General features: G+C 40.1%; 1 protein-coding gene across 1 annotated transcript; it reads left to right on the top strand.

The window, feature by feature from the left end:
- The first annotated feature begins 1330 nt into the window (after nucleotides 1-1330).
- On the top strand, nucleotides 1331-4652 carry LOC101949919 (SCAN domain-containing protein 3). The gene is given in 4 exon segments (XM_065581334.1): nucleotides 1331-1366; nucleotides 2825-2912; nucleotides 3200-3673; nucleotides 3676-4652. Coding segments are annotated over 4 exon segments (1575 nt in total).
- The last annotated feature ends 8392 nt before the right edge of the window (nucleotides 4653-13044 follow it).

Here is a 13044-nt window from a genome sequence, read left to right as displayed (position 1 = left end):
TTCAAAATGATATTATAACATTGAATAAGGCTTCCTGAACAATATACTTAACAGTGCCAGAAGGAAATTAATTTTTACTATAGATAACTGGAAGTATTTAGTCATATCAGCAAAGACAAGGAGCAACATGTCAATCCTTACAGCAATGCAAATGAATGAACATTTGAGTTACTTGCAGTAACATGAATAGACATAATGCAGTCTGTGGCTCACAACTGAGAATACAAAATTCATGACAAACTGCTGCAAAATAGGACAGACAGACCCCAAAACTGGTGGTTATTCTCCCATAAGACATACCAAACCAGCAACAAAAGTAAACTTCTGTTTTACCACACTGACTAACAAGAAGTCAGAAAAGCAGTCTCCTTAGGCATTCCAGTTCTCTATCCAACACTCAGACACTAGACTTAAAGATGAGTGGTTATTTAAAATCAATTTAATCAAACAAAGGGTTCTTCTGATCCCAAAGGACCTAGCCAAAGACCTAGGTCAATATACAACTCAGATCTTACCCAATAATCATGCTGTTTCCAATCCTTTACAATCTAAAATCTAAAGGTTTATTTATAAAAAGAAAGAAAGAAAGGTGAGAGTTAAAATTGGCTAAAGGAATTGAATACATACAGTAATTGCAAAGCTCTTGGATCAGGCTTGTCACAGTGATGGAATAAACTGCTGGCTTGTTAAGTCTCTGGTTGCTTCCAAATCATTGGAAGGTCCTCAGTCCCTTGGTTAGAATGCTCCCCTTAGTATAAGTTCATAGTCCAGAGGTTTGAGCAGGAAAGAGGCCAAGTGGAGATGGTTCCAGGGCCCTTTATAGCTTCTCTCAAGTGAAGGGAAACCCATTGTTCTCACTGTGGTTAATTACAGGTAGCAAGATGGTATTTGGGGTCACATGGGCAAGTGACATGTCCATGCGTGATTTTTCTTAGTCACAACAGAAGCTATTACCTATACTCCAGATGGAATGTGCACAGGCAAGTCCATTAAGTGCAGATAGGCATCTCCCATGGTCCGTTATGAGTTAAGTGTTCCTTGATGAGCTATTTAACTTGAATAGACCCTTCAAGATGTGCAGGCTAAATACCTTGTGGGTGCTACCCAGGAGAAAACATATTTGAAATACAGGTATAAGGCTAATATTCATAACTTCAAATACAAAAATAATACATGCATACAAATAGCAGAATCATATTCAGCAAATCATAACCTTTCCATAGACACCTTTCTTGACATTCTTTGTATAAGATTTGTTGCAATTATATAAAAGTGGTAGCAACAATGATCTACATCAGTGCTACTCAAAGTGGTGGTCCGTGGACCGGTGATGGTCCGCGAGACATTGGCTGCCAGTCTGCGGCGAGTATCCAGGAAAGAAAGAGAGAAATAATAGTATCATTTAAAAATCGCACCGGAATTCCACCAAGAATAATGATCAGTCGATAAAAGTTGACAATATTAAATAATATTATGTATTCAGAAGCACATATTATAATGATAATTATGCCATAGTGTTACAGCATGTTTTGCATGAGACATGCGAGCGCGTGCTTACCCCACTCCTTCACATGTAAAGACCCCACCCCACCGGCAGTTACCATCGAGAAGTTGAATAGATAGCGTCATACGGATCTCTGCGTTTTGTCATTTGGGACCCCGTCCGAACCCACTGTTCTGAGAATGTAAGTACTAATAATATTATAAATTGTAATATTTATTTTCTATCCTATCCTGCAGTATCCCTTATGAAGTAGATAGAGACAATTGAGCACCACACACCTATAGCCAAATAGATAGTCCTTGTAAGAGCAGGATTTTATAATTGTACTAATTGTACTTATAAGAATTGATGTAAACTTTGACTTCATTCTGCCAGACACCCTTTTTGAATAATAGAAAGGAATGACTGTCTGAGACTGGGATCCTGTTTCCAATATGAATTACAATTAGGATCTGTTATAAAGTTTAGTTAGTAAGAGACAGGATTTTGTATTGTGTCTATGATAAATACATTAGAGAAATGTTGAGGGCCTGAAGCCCCAATGTGAATTGTTTTAGTTATAAGATTTAGCAAGGCTTGATTTACAATGTATTTTGCTGAATATAAAATACTGCTGTCTGTATACCATTGAAGGTTTCTGTGAGAGACTGTGTGAATGAGGAATGAATACATCAGGAAAAGATAAGGTGTAAAAGCCATCACAAATGTCCAGATGGTCAAGAAAAAGTGATAGGCTTAGAAAGACCAGGAGACAATCAGAAAACATCCATTATATCAGATGCTAAACATGTTAGCAGCATTGACGACCTCAGAGGTGAGGCAGGCACCCCGGAAGGCGAGACAACAAATAGGAGATAACGATGGGAAGCCCAACAATAACCATCAAATGATAACAGTAGAAAACCCCAAGATTAACACCACTTACGGACTAATGATTACAGGCTGACATTGCAAAATGCATGGACTCAAATGGTAATTTACAACTATAAAGCTGGGGTGTTTTGCCATGGAATTCTGGGTTCAGTCCTGCAAAGCCTCGGAGCATCAGATCGCGACCGACAGAGCCCAGCTCCTCACTCATGCTCAATCTAACTGGCCATTAGATTGACTCAAGCTACAACAGACTGGTAACTGTAAACATGAACTGGCAGGACTGTGTGAGTGTGTGTGTGTGTGTGTGTGTGTGTGTGTGTGTGTGTGAGAGAGAGAGAGAGACTGTTCCCCTGAAAAGATCCCGTGTGCTTTGTATGAGCATAACCTCCTCGCTTCCTCCATATCCATATTTTGTTTCATACACGCTCTCATTGTTTTTACTTATAGCCTTCCCCTCTTCTAGAATCAAACCTACGTGTTTCTGCCAGGAAGTTCTCGAAATTCCTCACTTTCTCACTCCATATCTTTCAGGCAGGTAAATCTTATTTTTGACGTTCATTATTCATTCTTTCCATATGTTCAAACCATCTTAACTTTCCAATTATAATCCTGTTTGCAATTTAATTTTAAAATTTATATTATCTTCTTATCCTAATATTACTTACTGTATTAATCAGTGTTCTCCCACACATATTTCTCAATAAAAGCATTCCCGCTACCTTGATTCGGCTTTCATCCTAATATAATAAATTAAGTATATACCCAGGGAAATGGAATTTATATTAATTATTTTTATGCCTAATTTACAGATGGCAAAGTGAGGCCCAATCAACATATTTATCAAGCAGAGACATCCGGTTGCTGAACACGCAAATAATTCTGAATCAGATGATGGCAATGTAAATGAAACTGAAGTATTGTCAACAAAAAGAATTCGTACTAGCTTTACTCGGAAATATGACTCCTCATACATTCAGTTCAGTTTTGTAGCCACGAATGATGGTGGAGTGCCAAAACCGCAGTGCATTATTTGTGGCGATGTGTTGGCTAATGACGCAATGAAGCCGTCAAAGCTCAAGAGGCATTCAAATACAAAAGATAATGAAATTAGTTCAAAGCCGAAAGAGTTCTTCGAAAGAAAGCATGTTGATTTAAAAGGCCATCAGAAACAGATCTTTGAAGTGTCACACATAAATACTTGTGCTTTGCGAGCTTCTTATAAAGTAGCACTTCGTGTTGCTAAGGCTAAAAAGCCATACACAATCGGTGAGACACTAGTGATAGGCTGTATTAAAGATGTCTGGGCGAGCCGGCGGCAAAGAAAGTGTCTCAGGTGCCACTTTCAAATGACACTATAGCTCGATGAAGTCACGATCTGGCTCTGAATATGGAAGATCAGCTCATAGGACAGATTAAATTAGCAAAGTACGTTTCTTTTCACCTTGATGAATGTACAGACGTTACTAATACGGCAATTCTGATGGTGAATGCGCGCTTTGAATATGAGAGTGATTTGAAGGAAGAGTTTTTGTTTTCTGCTTCACTACCAACAAAAACAACAAGTTCTGAAGTGTTCAAGATTGTGAGCAACTACATCATTAACAAATGTGGTATGGATTTCAAGTTTTGTGTAGGTGTATGTTCTGATGGCGCTGCTGCAATGACAGGATGGCATTCTGGAGCAGTTACCCAAATTAAGGCACTTGCACCCTAATGCAAGTCAACGCACTGCTTCCTTCACCGAGAAACTCTTGCAACAAAAAAAAGTCAACAGAACTAAACCGATGTACATTGGTTATCGAGGGGAAAAGTCCTGTCAAGAGTATTTGAGCTCCGAAACGAGCTTGCCAAGTTTCTTCAGGACAAAAAACCAAATTAGTCACAATTGTTCCGAGATGTGGATTGGACAGCCAAGCTGGCTTATTTGGCTGATATCTTTGCCATCTTTAATGATCTCAACACCTCCATGCAGGGAAGGATGACTTCATGTCTTAGAATGGCAGACAAGATCGACGGACAGAAACGAAAGCTAAAAGCATGGAAGAGTTGAATGTCAAGAGCTTGTTATGACATGTTTCACAACTTAGCGACAATCATCGCTGATGCAGGCGAAGACCTTGATGTTACATCTCTACGAAACGTCATCAGTGAACATTTGACAAATTTGGCAGAACGTTTTGAGTTTTAATTTCCAGCAGCCAATCAAAATGAAACTGAACCCACAGAGCACTATGCAAAAAGACTTTGTCAGTTAGCCCCAACATATGAAGTTTAGCTGTATGTGTTCCACATTAACAGTAGCAGACAATATACTTTGCTTTGGTGTACTTTGCTTCGTATTTGGAATTCAAACATTCTACTGATATTCCTGCCACTGAGAACAGACATCAGGAAAATAAAGCTTCAAGAATTATTAGAACCATTAAAAAGAGTGTGAGGTGTGCAATACACTCTATGTTTAGGCAAAACCGGCACAGACTAAGGCAAAAAACGAAATAAACAAAAAGCCCAAAAAAACAAACACAACTCCCGAGCCCACAATACTTACTCCTATTATCTCCCCAGTTAGCCCTTCCCTCATCCCCCCTCCCAATCACAGTGATTTGCTAATATGGAATAATGACAATATGTCTATTGTTCAAGAAAGCATGGGTTCTGCATGCTACCACATGAGGTTATAGCCCCAGTAAGTCAGGACTGGAGAATCCACTTGGCGTGTGGAGGCTATGTTTCTCTTGACCACCTGTTAGAGTCTTAAAATCAGCCTTGCTCCTTCAACTCTGTATGCTTTTATCTTTGCTCAGTCTTTCACACTATGGATTTTCCATGGATTTCTTTCCCCATCATTACCTCTAAGCTTGTTTTACTTCCATTATCTCTTAAGCAGAATACAGAACCAGTTACTAATATTAGTATTCATTGTCATAGAATCATAGAATATCAGGGTTGGAAGGTACCTCAGGAGGTCATCTAGTCCAACCGCCTGTTCAAAGCAGGACCAATCCCCAGCTAAATCATCCCAGCCAAGGCTTTGTCAAGCCTGGCCTTAAAAACATCTAAGGAAGGAGATTCCACCACCTCCTTAGATAACCCATTCCAGTGCTTCACCACCCTCCTAGTGAAAAAGTTTTTCCTAATATCCAACCTAAACCTCCCCCACTGCAACTTGAGACCATTATTCCTTGTTCTGTCATCTGCCACCACTGAGAACAGCCTAGCTCCATCCTCTTTGGAACCCCCCTTCAGGTAGTTGAAAGCAGCTATCAAATCCCCCTTCATTCTTCTCTTCTGCAGACTAAATAGTCCCCATTCCCTCAGCCTCTCCTCATAAGTCATGTGCCCCAGCCCCCTAATCATGTTTGTTGCCCTCTGCTGGATTCTTTCCAATTTTTCCATATCCTTCTTGTAGTGTGAGGCCCAAAACTGGACACAGTACTCCAGATGAGACCTCACCAATGCCAAATAGAGGGGAATGATCACGTCCCTCGATAAGCTGGCAATGCCCCTACTTATACAGCCCAAAATGCCGTTGGCCTTCTTGGCAACAAGGGCATGCTGCTGACTCATATCCAGCTTCTCATCCACTGTAATCTCCAGGTCCTTTTCTGCAGAGCTGCTGCTTAGCCAGTCGGTTCCCAGCCTGTAGCGGTGCATGGGATTCTTCCGTCCTAAATGCAAGACTCTGCACTTGTCCTTGTTGAACCTCATCAGATTGCTTTTGGCCCAATCCTCCAATTTATCTAGGCCACTCTGGACCCTATTCCTACTATCCAGGGTATCTACCTCTCTCCCCTACTTAGTGTCATCTGCGAACTTGCTGAGGGTGCAATTCATCCCATCATCCAGATCATTAATAAAGATGGTTGAACAAAACCGGCCCCAGGATCCACCCCAGGGGCACTTTCTTGATACCGGCTGCCAACTAGACATCGAGCAATTGATCACTACCCATTGAGCCTGACAATCTAGCCAGCTTTCTATCCACCTTATATTCCATTCATCCAATCCATACTTCTTTAACTTGCTGGCAAGAATACTGTGGGAGATCGTATCAAAAGTTTTGCTAAAGTCAAGATATATCACATACACTGCTTTCCCCATATCCACAGAGCCAATTATCTCATCATAGAAGCTAATCAGGTTCTTATGACTATCATCTTCTGATGGAGAAGAGGTTGGTTGAAGAAAATAATCAGTAAAGATATCAAAGATAAGATCTCCCATTCTGATAGAACACATTCATCTTCCATTTGTGGGGCAGACGCACAATGTAGCAGTCTGATTGGATCTCAGCTGCTATTAGATCAGGGATCAGCAACCTTTGGCACTCGGCCTGCCAGGGTGAGCACCCTGGTGGGCCGGGACGATTTGTTTACCTGCCGTGTCCGCAGGTTCGGCCAATCGCGGCTCCCCCAGCTGTAGTTCGCCGCTCCAGGCCAATGGAGGCGGCAGGAAGTGACGCGGGCAGAGGGATGTGCTGGCCGCGGCTTCCCGCATCCCCCATTGACCTGGAGTGGTGAACCGCAACCAGTGGGAGCTGCGATCAGCCAAACCTGCGGATGCAGCAGGTAAACAAACTGGCCTGGCCTACCAGGGTGCTTACCCTGGCGAGCCACATGCCAAAGGTTGCCGATCCCTGTATTAGATTATCATAGAATCATAGGATTGGTAGAGACCTCAAGAGGTCATCTAGTCCATCCCCTGCAGTCATGGCAGGATGAAGTATATCTAGACCATTCCTGACAGATGTTTGTCTAACCTGCTTTTAAAAATCTCCAATGATGGAGATTCTGCAACCTCCATAGGCAATTTATTTCAGTGCTTAGCCACCCTCACAGTTGGGAAGTTTTTCCTAATGTCCGACCTAAACCTCCCTTGCTGCAATTTAAGCCCATTGCTTCTTGTAGCAGTTGTAAGCAGATCATCTCTTTTACAGATAAGAACTTTGTAACTGCCATCCACACATTTTTCACCTTCGTATCGGATTACTGGAGTATATTCTACATCAGGGATTGGCAACCTTTGGCACGTGGCCCGTCAAGGAAATCCTCTGGCAGGCCGGGACAGTTTGTTTACTTACCGCATCTGCAGGTTTAGCCGATCGCAGCTCCTACTGGCCGTGGTTCACTGATCCCAGGAAGCAGCGGCAGCACATCCCTCGGCCTGCGCTGCTTCCCACAGACCCCATTGGCCTGGAACAGCGAACTGCAGCCAGTGAAAGCTGCGATTGGCTGAACCTACGGATGCTGCAGGTAAACGAACTGTTCTGGCCCGCCAGCAGATTTCCCTGACGGGCCGCCTGCCAAAAGTTGTCAATGCCTGTTCTACGTGGAGCTACATTCTGAATCTATTCAGAAACTGAAACTGATGTGGAATTCAGCAGTTCATTTGTCACTGGGGTATGTCTTGTGACCATGCTACACCAGTGCTTTTGCATCTCTGAAGCGTACTGGTTAGAATTTCAATTATTGGTTTTGACCTATGATGTCCTAAATAACTTGGTACCTAATAATCTAAAAAAAATGCTGCTTTCCCTGTGCCATCCTGCTAGAGTTGGGGTCAGCAGAGACTCTCAAACTGGACAGTCTTGTATAAAAGAGATTGGACAATAACACAAATTTATATATAAGGGCCGCTAATCATTGCAAGTTGCTCCCTTCTGGGTCTGAAGCAGCCCTTGTTTTTTGGTCGTTAGAGCAAACTGCAAAGCCCATTTGATTTCACATTCTATGAGGAAGTCTAGGTGGGAGAATTTAAAAATGCTTTTTGATTCTGGATTATTATTAGTTGTTGTTCTATTAATTAATGATTGAAAGGAAAATGAGAGCAGTGTCTATTTCATAGCTGTATATTTGAGCAATTGATAAAAAACAGAAGAATATGTTGACAAGTGTCCTATGAATGTAAGGCATGCAAAGAGAATAGTAGCATGCCCTACTGAGCACATCTTATATCACTATGTTGCATTATGATTTCAGGTAATGGAAATCTTCATGGCTTTTGGGTGTGCATAGCAGGTGGCACTCAAATATTAAACTGAAATTGCTTTAGTAGGTTATGTTATTCCAATTACAAATCTCTAATAACTTTTATTATAATAAGGTATCCAGCTTTTTCTAGGTAATTACTGTAGATTTCCAAATAACCAAAAGCTTTTCCTAATTTTACTCCATGGAACTTTATTGTTTTGGGTTTTTTTTGTGTGTGTTTGTTTTTGTTACCCAAGTGATTACTACTGAGCATGAATATCTTATTTTTATTCACAGCTTTAAGATTTTCCTGCTCTCCCTCATCCCAACGAACTTTCTCCTGTTTGTAATTTTCTCTGTAATTGGTCTCACAGTAATATATGCTGGTGGATTTAAAAATTAGAATTTAATCACAAGTAAAGCAGCATCTTTAAAAATTACTGAGCATCTAACACCTGCCATCTCATCAGTGTTTGGTCTACATCTTTGCAAATTACTACATATATCATTCCTGACATGTAAAGTGGTACAGAGATTAAAACACAGCTTTCAAGTGAGCTAAGATACACAAGTGAGACCTACATCTTGTTGAACACCCTTTCTGGAAAAGATATTAGTGTTAAAGAAAATAATTAATTATACATATAAAATCTGACTAAAGGCTGACTTAAAACTTACTCAATATCTATTTCCCTGTAAAGATGTCAAATCATTCTTTCTTTGATTTGTTGGCTTAGAAACAATTATAATATACCATAAATTATGTGGAAATTTCTTCCACATAGCAACCGATTGCACATGATTTAGTTCCAGTTTTGCATTATACAGAATTAAATATGTTCAAAATGATTGGATCGTATTTGTTTATTCCAATGAACTTCTATTTATTTTACAAACTTTATATGCACCGTATAGGGTCCAAATCAGGCCTTTGATGCACTGGTAACTCTCTGGCTTCAGTGGAAACCCCACATAAACACTATAGGTCAGAATTAGTCCCACAGTGTATTTGACCCCTCACTATCTTTCCATTTGTTTAAAAACTGTACTTCCTGCTGTTCTGGAGGGCTCACTGTAAACTGGGTATTTTGAGGGCTCCTGGTGTCCCTAATTCCACCCACTCCTCATTATTGCAGGAACAGTAGGGATCCTTTCCCATCACCTCCAGTCCATTACATCATGACTTTGGGAATCCTGTTGCTTGGGTCTTGCCATTTTGGAAACTGGTTTCCGTATTGCACCTAGATTTACAGTCTGAATGAACTGTATGAACTATTGAAAATAGCCATTATGCTGCTAATTTCACACAAATCATGGTCTTTTATATAAGGGTTTCTGAGAACTTTATCACCTCCCCCTTGTTGCCAAAGAGGCTGATATATGGTCAATCTGATAACATATCAGTTTATCTATGGATTGGATAGGCAGGAGTCATTTTTCATATTATTATGTAGCAAAATCTTTGTATTCATGGGATTTTCAAAAATCATGAGATTGAAAAATACAAGTAGATAATCAAATATCAATCTCCATCCTCTTAATATGCAGGGAAAATCTTCAATGCTCAGCTTTATTTATTTATTTTTTTAAACCCACAAAATGACTACTTTGGGTTTCACCAAGTTTTGTTTTGTTCGCATTCTGCTCTGCTGACTTCGGGTGGTAGAGAAAAAGAAAAACACAGACATAAAAGGAGATGAGAGAGAGAAAGAACTGAAGTGAGTGAACAAGGTGAATTACTTTCTTGTCAGTGCAAGGCAATGGAAATACGAAGTGTCAGGCACAGCCCAATATGCCAAACTTCCTAAACAATACACAACTTTCAAGACCCATCAAAGATTTTCTTATTTTTTATTTAAATCTACTTAGAAGCACTCAGTCCCTGCCCATCGTTACATAAATTCTTAAATGTGTGCTTAGAAAGCTTTAGGCCCCAGTTCAGCAAGGACTTATACTAGAGTACTATAAAACCCAGTGATTAGGGGACCTCACCTGGGAAGTGGGAGACCTGTGTTCAAGTCTCTTCACTGCATCAAGCACACTGGGAATCTGAATCCTGGTCATCCACAACCTGGGTGAGGGCGCTAACCACTGGGTTTTGTGGGGACATCTTATACATCTTTTTCTGTGAGAAAGGACTGACTTGCTTTAGGCACCTAACTCCAGGAGAGGGTTCACAGCTGTGAATCCCAGATGGAAGGAATCTCCCTTGGCATTTCCTACTGGCTAGCTTAGGTGGTTCCCCACTCAGCTTGCAAGCTTTTGTGGATCCCATTCTTAGGTGCCTAACTCTTCTCATGAAGCGTAGAGGTAGCCTAGGTATCTAACTCAGCCTGTGGATTCTATTAGGCAGCAGGGTGCCTAGAAGTTAAGTAATACAGTGCTGAGTCTAAGTACCCTTTGGAGATCTAGCCCAAAATTCCCACAGAATATCAAAAGATTCTTCCAGAAAAAAATAAAATATGTGATAAACTATCGACCTGATAAAACAAACAAAACATTATCAGCACTACGGGAACACATCAGCACCATTCTTCAATGTCTGCAATTTCCCCATAAAACATAAAATATTGTACAACTAAAAATAAAAATGTTTATTGAAAGTTTATACTTGTGTTAGCACTATTGTTTCACCATGAGAAAGAGTTATTATCATTCCCTCAAAGTCCCATCTTCACCAATCTAGGCACTGCATGCTTATGGCATTTTAACAGTGCAGTTGATTGACAGTGTTCAAGAATCTCAGTATAACCCAGGGACCTCTTTGGTGCCAACTGGCAGAGGGTACAGGGGTGGATAAGGATTATTGGAATCACCTGGATCTAATATCTACATTCCAGTTCATCAAAGAATGCCATCTGAGATGATCTTTGAAAGCCTGTTTCATACTGGTCATTATAACCATTGTGACATGTATGTACAGATAATATGCAAGGAGTTATGTATATATTCTGCAAATTATATTCTTAAAATCTGTGACATCGGGCTGGTCACCAAAAGGTGAGAAACAGTTTTGTTTTGGTTGGTTGGTTGGTTGGTCAGGAAAGAGATGTTTATCTATTTATTTGTCTATATTTAACTTGAGCATTATATACTTCACAGTGACTGCCTATTTACAGTCTGAGCACAATGCTCGTCAAGTAGTTCAAAGTGTCCAGTACACTGAGGTGACCAAACCATCTGAAACTCACTTCCATATACCAGTGAGCCCCTTGTCTTCTTGCATTGGGATGCTTTTATGATCACAGGAGGTTAAAATGTGCCTATTGTTAACCTGGAAAGGGAGAGTGGAGCCTTCGGATGCCAGAAGGCATTGTTTGTGTAAGACCAACAGACTCCAGTTGTTGGTGGGTAGGATCGTCTCTACTGCCTGAGCTAAAAGCCATATGCCTGTTAGCTAAGGCTGCAGAAGCCTCATTAATCTCTAAGTGGTCTCGGTGCCACTAGATGGGACAGAACACCACACCCAGAAGATGTGTGGGTTACACTTGCATTGCCAGAGGCTGGTGATGCCGGGGACTTGACCCTGGAATGCACAGACAAGACTTCCTCACACTAAGGGCAGGTGGTAGCAAGGTGCCTCACAACCTTGTGTACTCCCAGGAAGTATCACACTCAGGACTCTTATTTCTTATGCAATGTTATTTAAAAATTGGGTCAAATTCTACTCTTAGTTACACTGGCATCACAATGGACTAAATAATTACTCCAGATTTACATCACTGTGACTGAGAGCAGAATTTGTTCCACTTTCTCAACATGAGACCTGATTTAAATGTTTTTATCAGAGACTTGTAGAAGTTAGGAATAAAAAGTACTGTTAGGTAATCTAGGCCTCAAATTGCAAACCTTTACCTATATATTTAACTTTACCTATGTAAGTAGTCCAAGTGAAATCAATGGGACAACTCATGTTAGTCAACTTAAATTTGTGCCTCAATGGTTGCACAAGTGGAAGCTAGTCTATCCTACTGCCACTGTAGGTTTAATCCATCTATCTTATTTTACTAATGTTGTAATTAAATTGGTAACATATTTCATGTGTATTTGGCCCATATGCTATTATTCTGAATATAACTGAAGAAACAGTGATGTTGATAAGTAAAGACACCCAAGTGCATCTTGCTTAATAATAATACATTCTATATACTACTTTACAAATATAAGCAAAACAAAAAAATAGTCTCACCTACTTAAGTAGAAAAAGTAATTTCTGATGAAAAAATAATGAGATCTGATGAGAAAGATTGCACCTTAAACATCACAGTATCTCCTAACACACTGCTCAGGCATTGTTTAGTCTGAATAATAGACTTATGTTTCTTCTTATTTGTCAGTTACAGAATTGGCAATTGTATTTGCCATGTTGTTTATATTTTAATTTTTAATTTTGATTTATCGGTATAGAGCAATCATCCATGTCAGTGGGAGCTTCCACAATATGAAATCATCAAGATAATACCATACAGTAAAATGCAATATAACAAATAACAATGACTGATCAAACAACTAAGAAAAATAACAATACTTTCCAATTAATGGATCAGACAATAGGAGGGCCTGAGCTGGACCATAGAAGAAAGGTGGTTTTCTGTGCTAGATATCTTCATATATGGAACAGACCCAGCTCTGCCTAGCTTGCAAAAACTGAGACAACATCACTCAGAAACAGAAGTGATAAGGCTACAGTCTATTAAG

Source organism: Chrysemys picta, chromosome 1 (genome assembly GCF_011386835.1).
Source record: "Chrysemys picta bellii isolate R12L10 chromosome 1, ASM1138683v2, whole genome shotgun sequence".
NCBI classification, from domain to species: Eukaryota; Metazoa; Chordata; order Testudines; family Emydidae; genus Chrysemys; species Chrysemys picta.
This window is presented reverse-complemented; position numbering and strand designations above follow the sequence as displayed.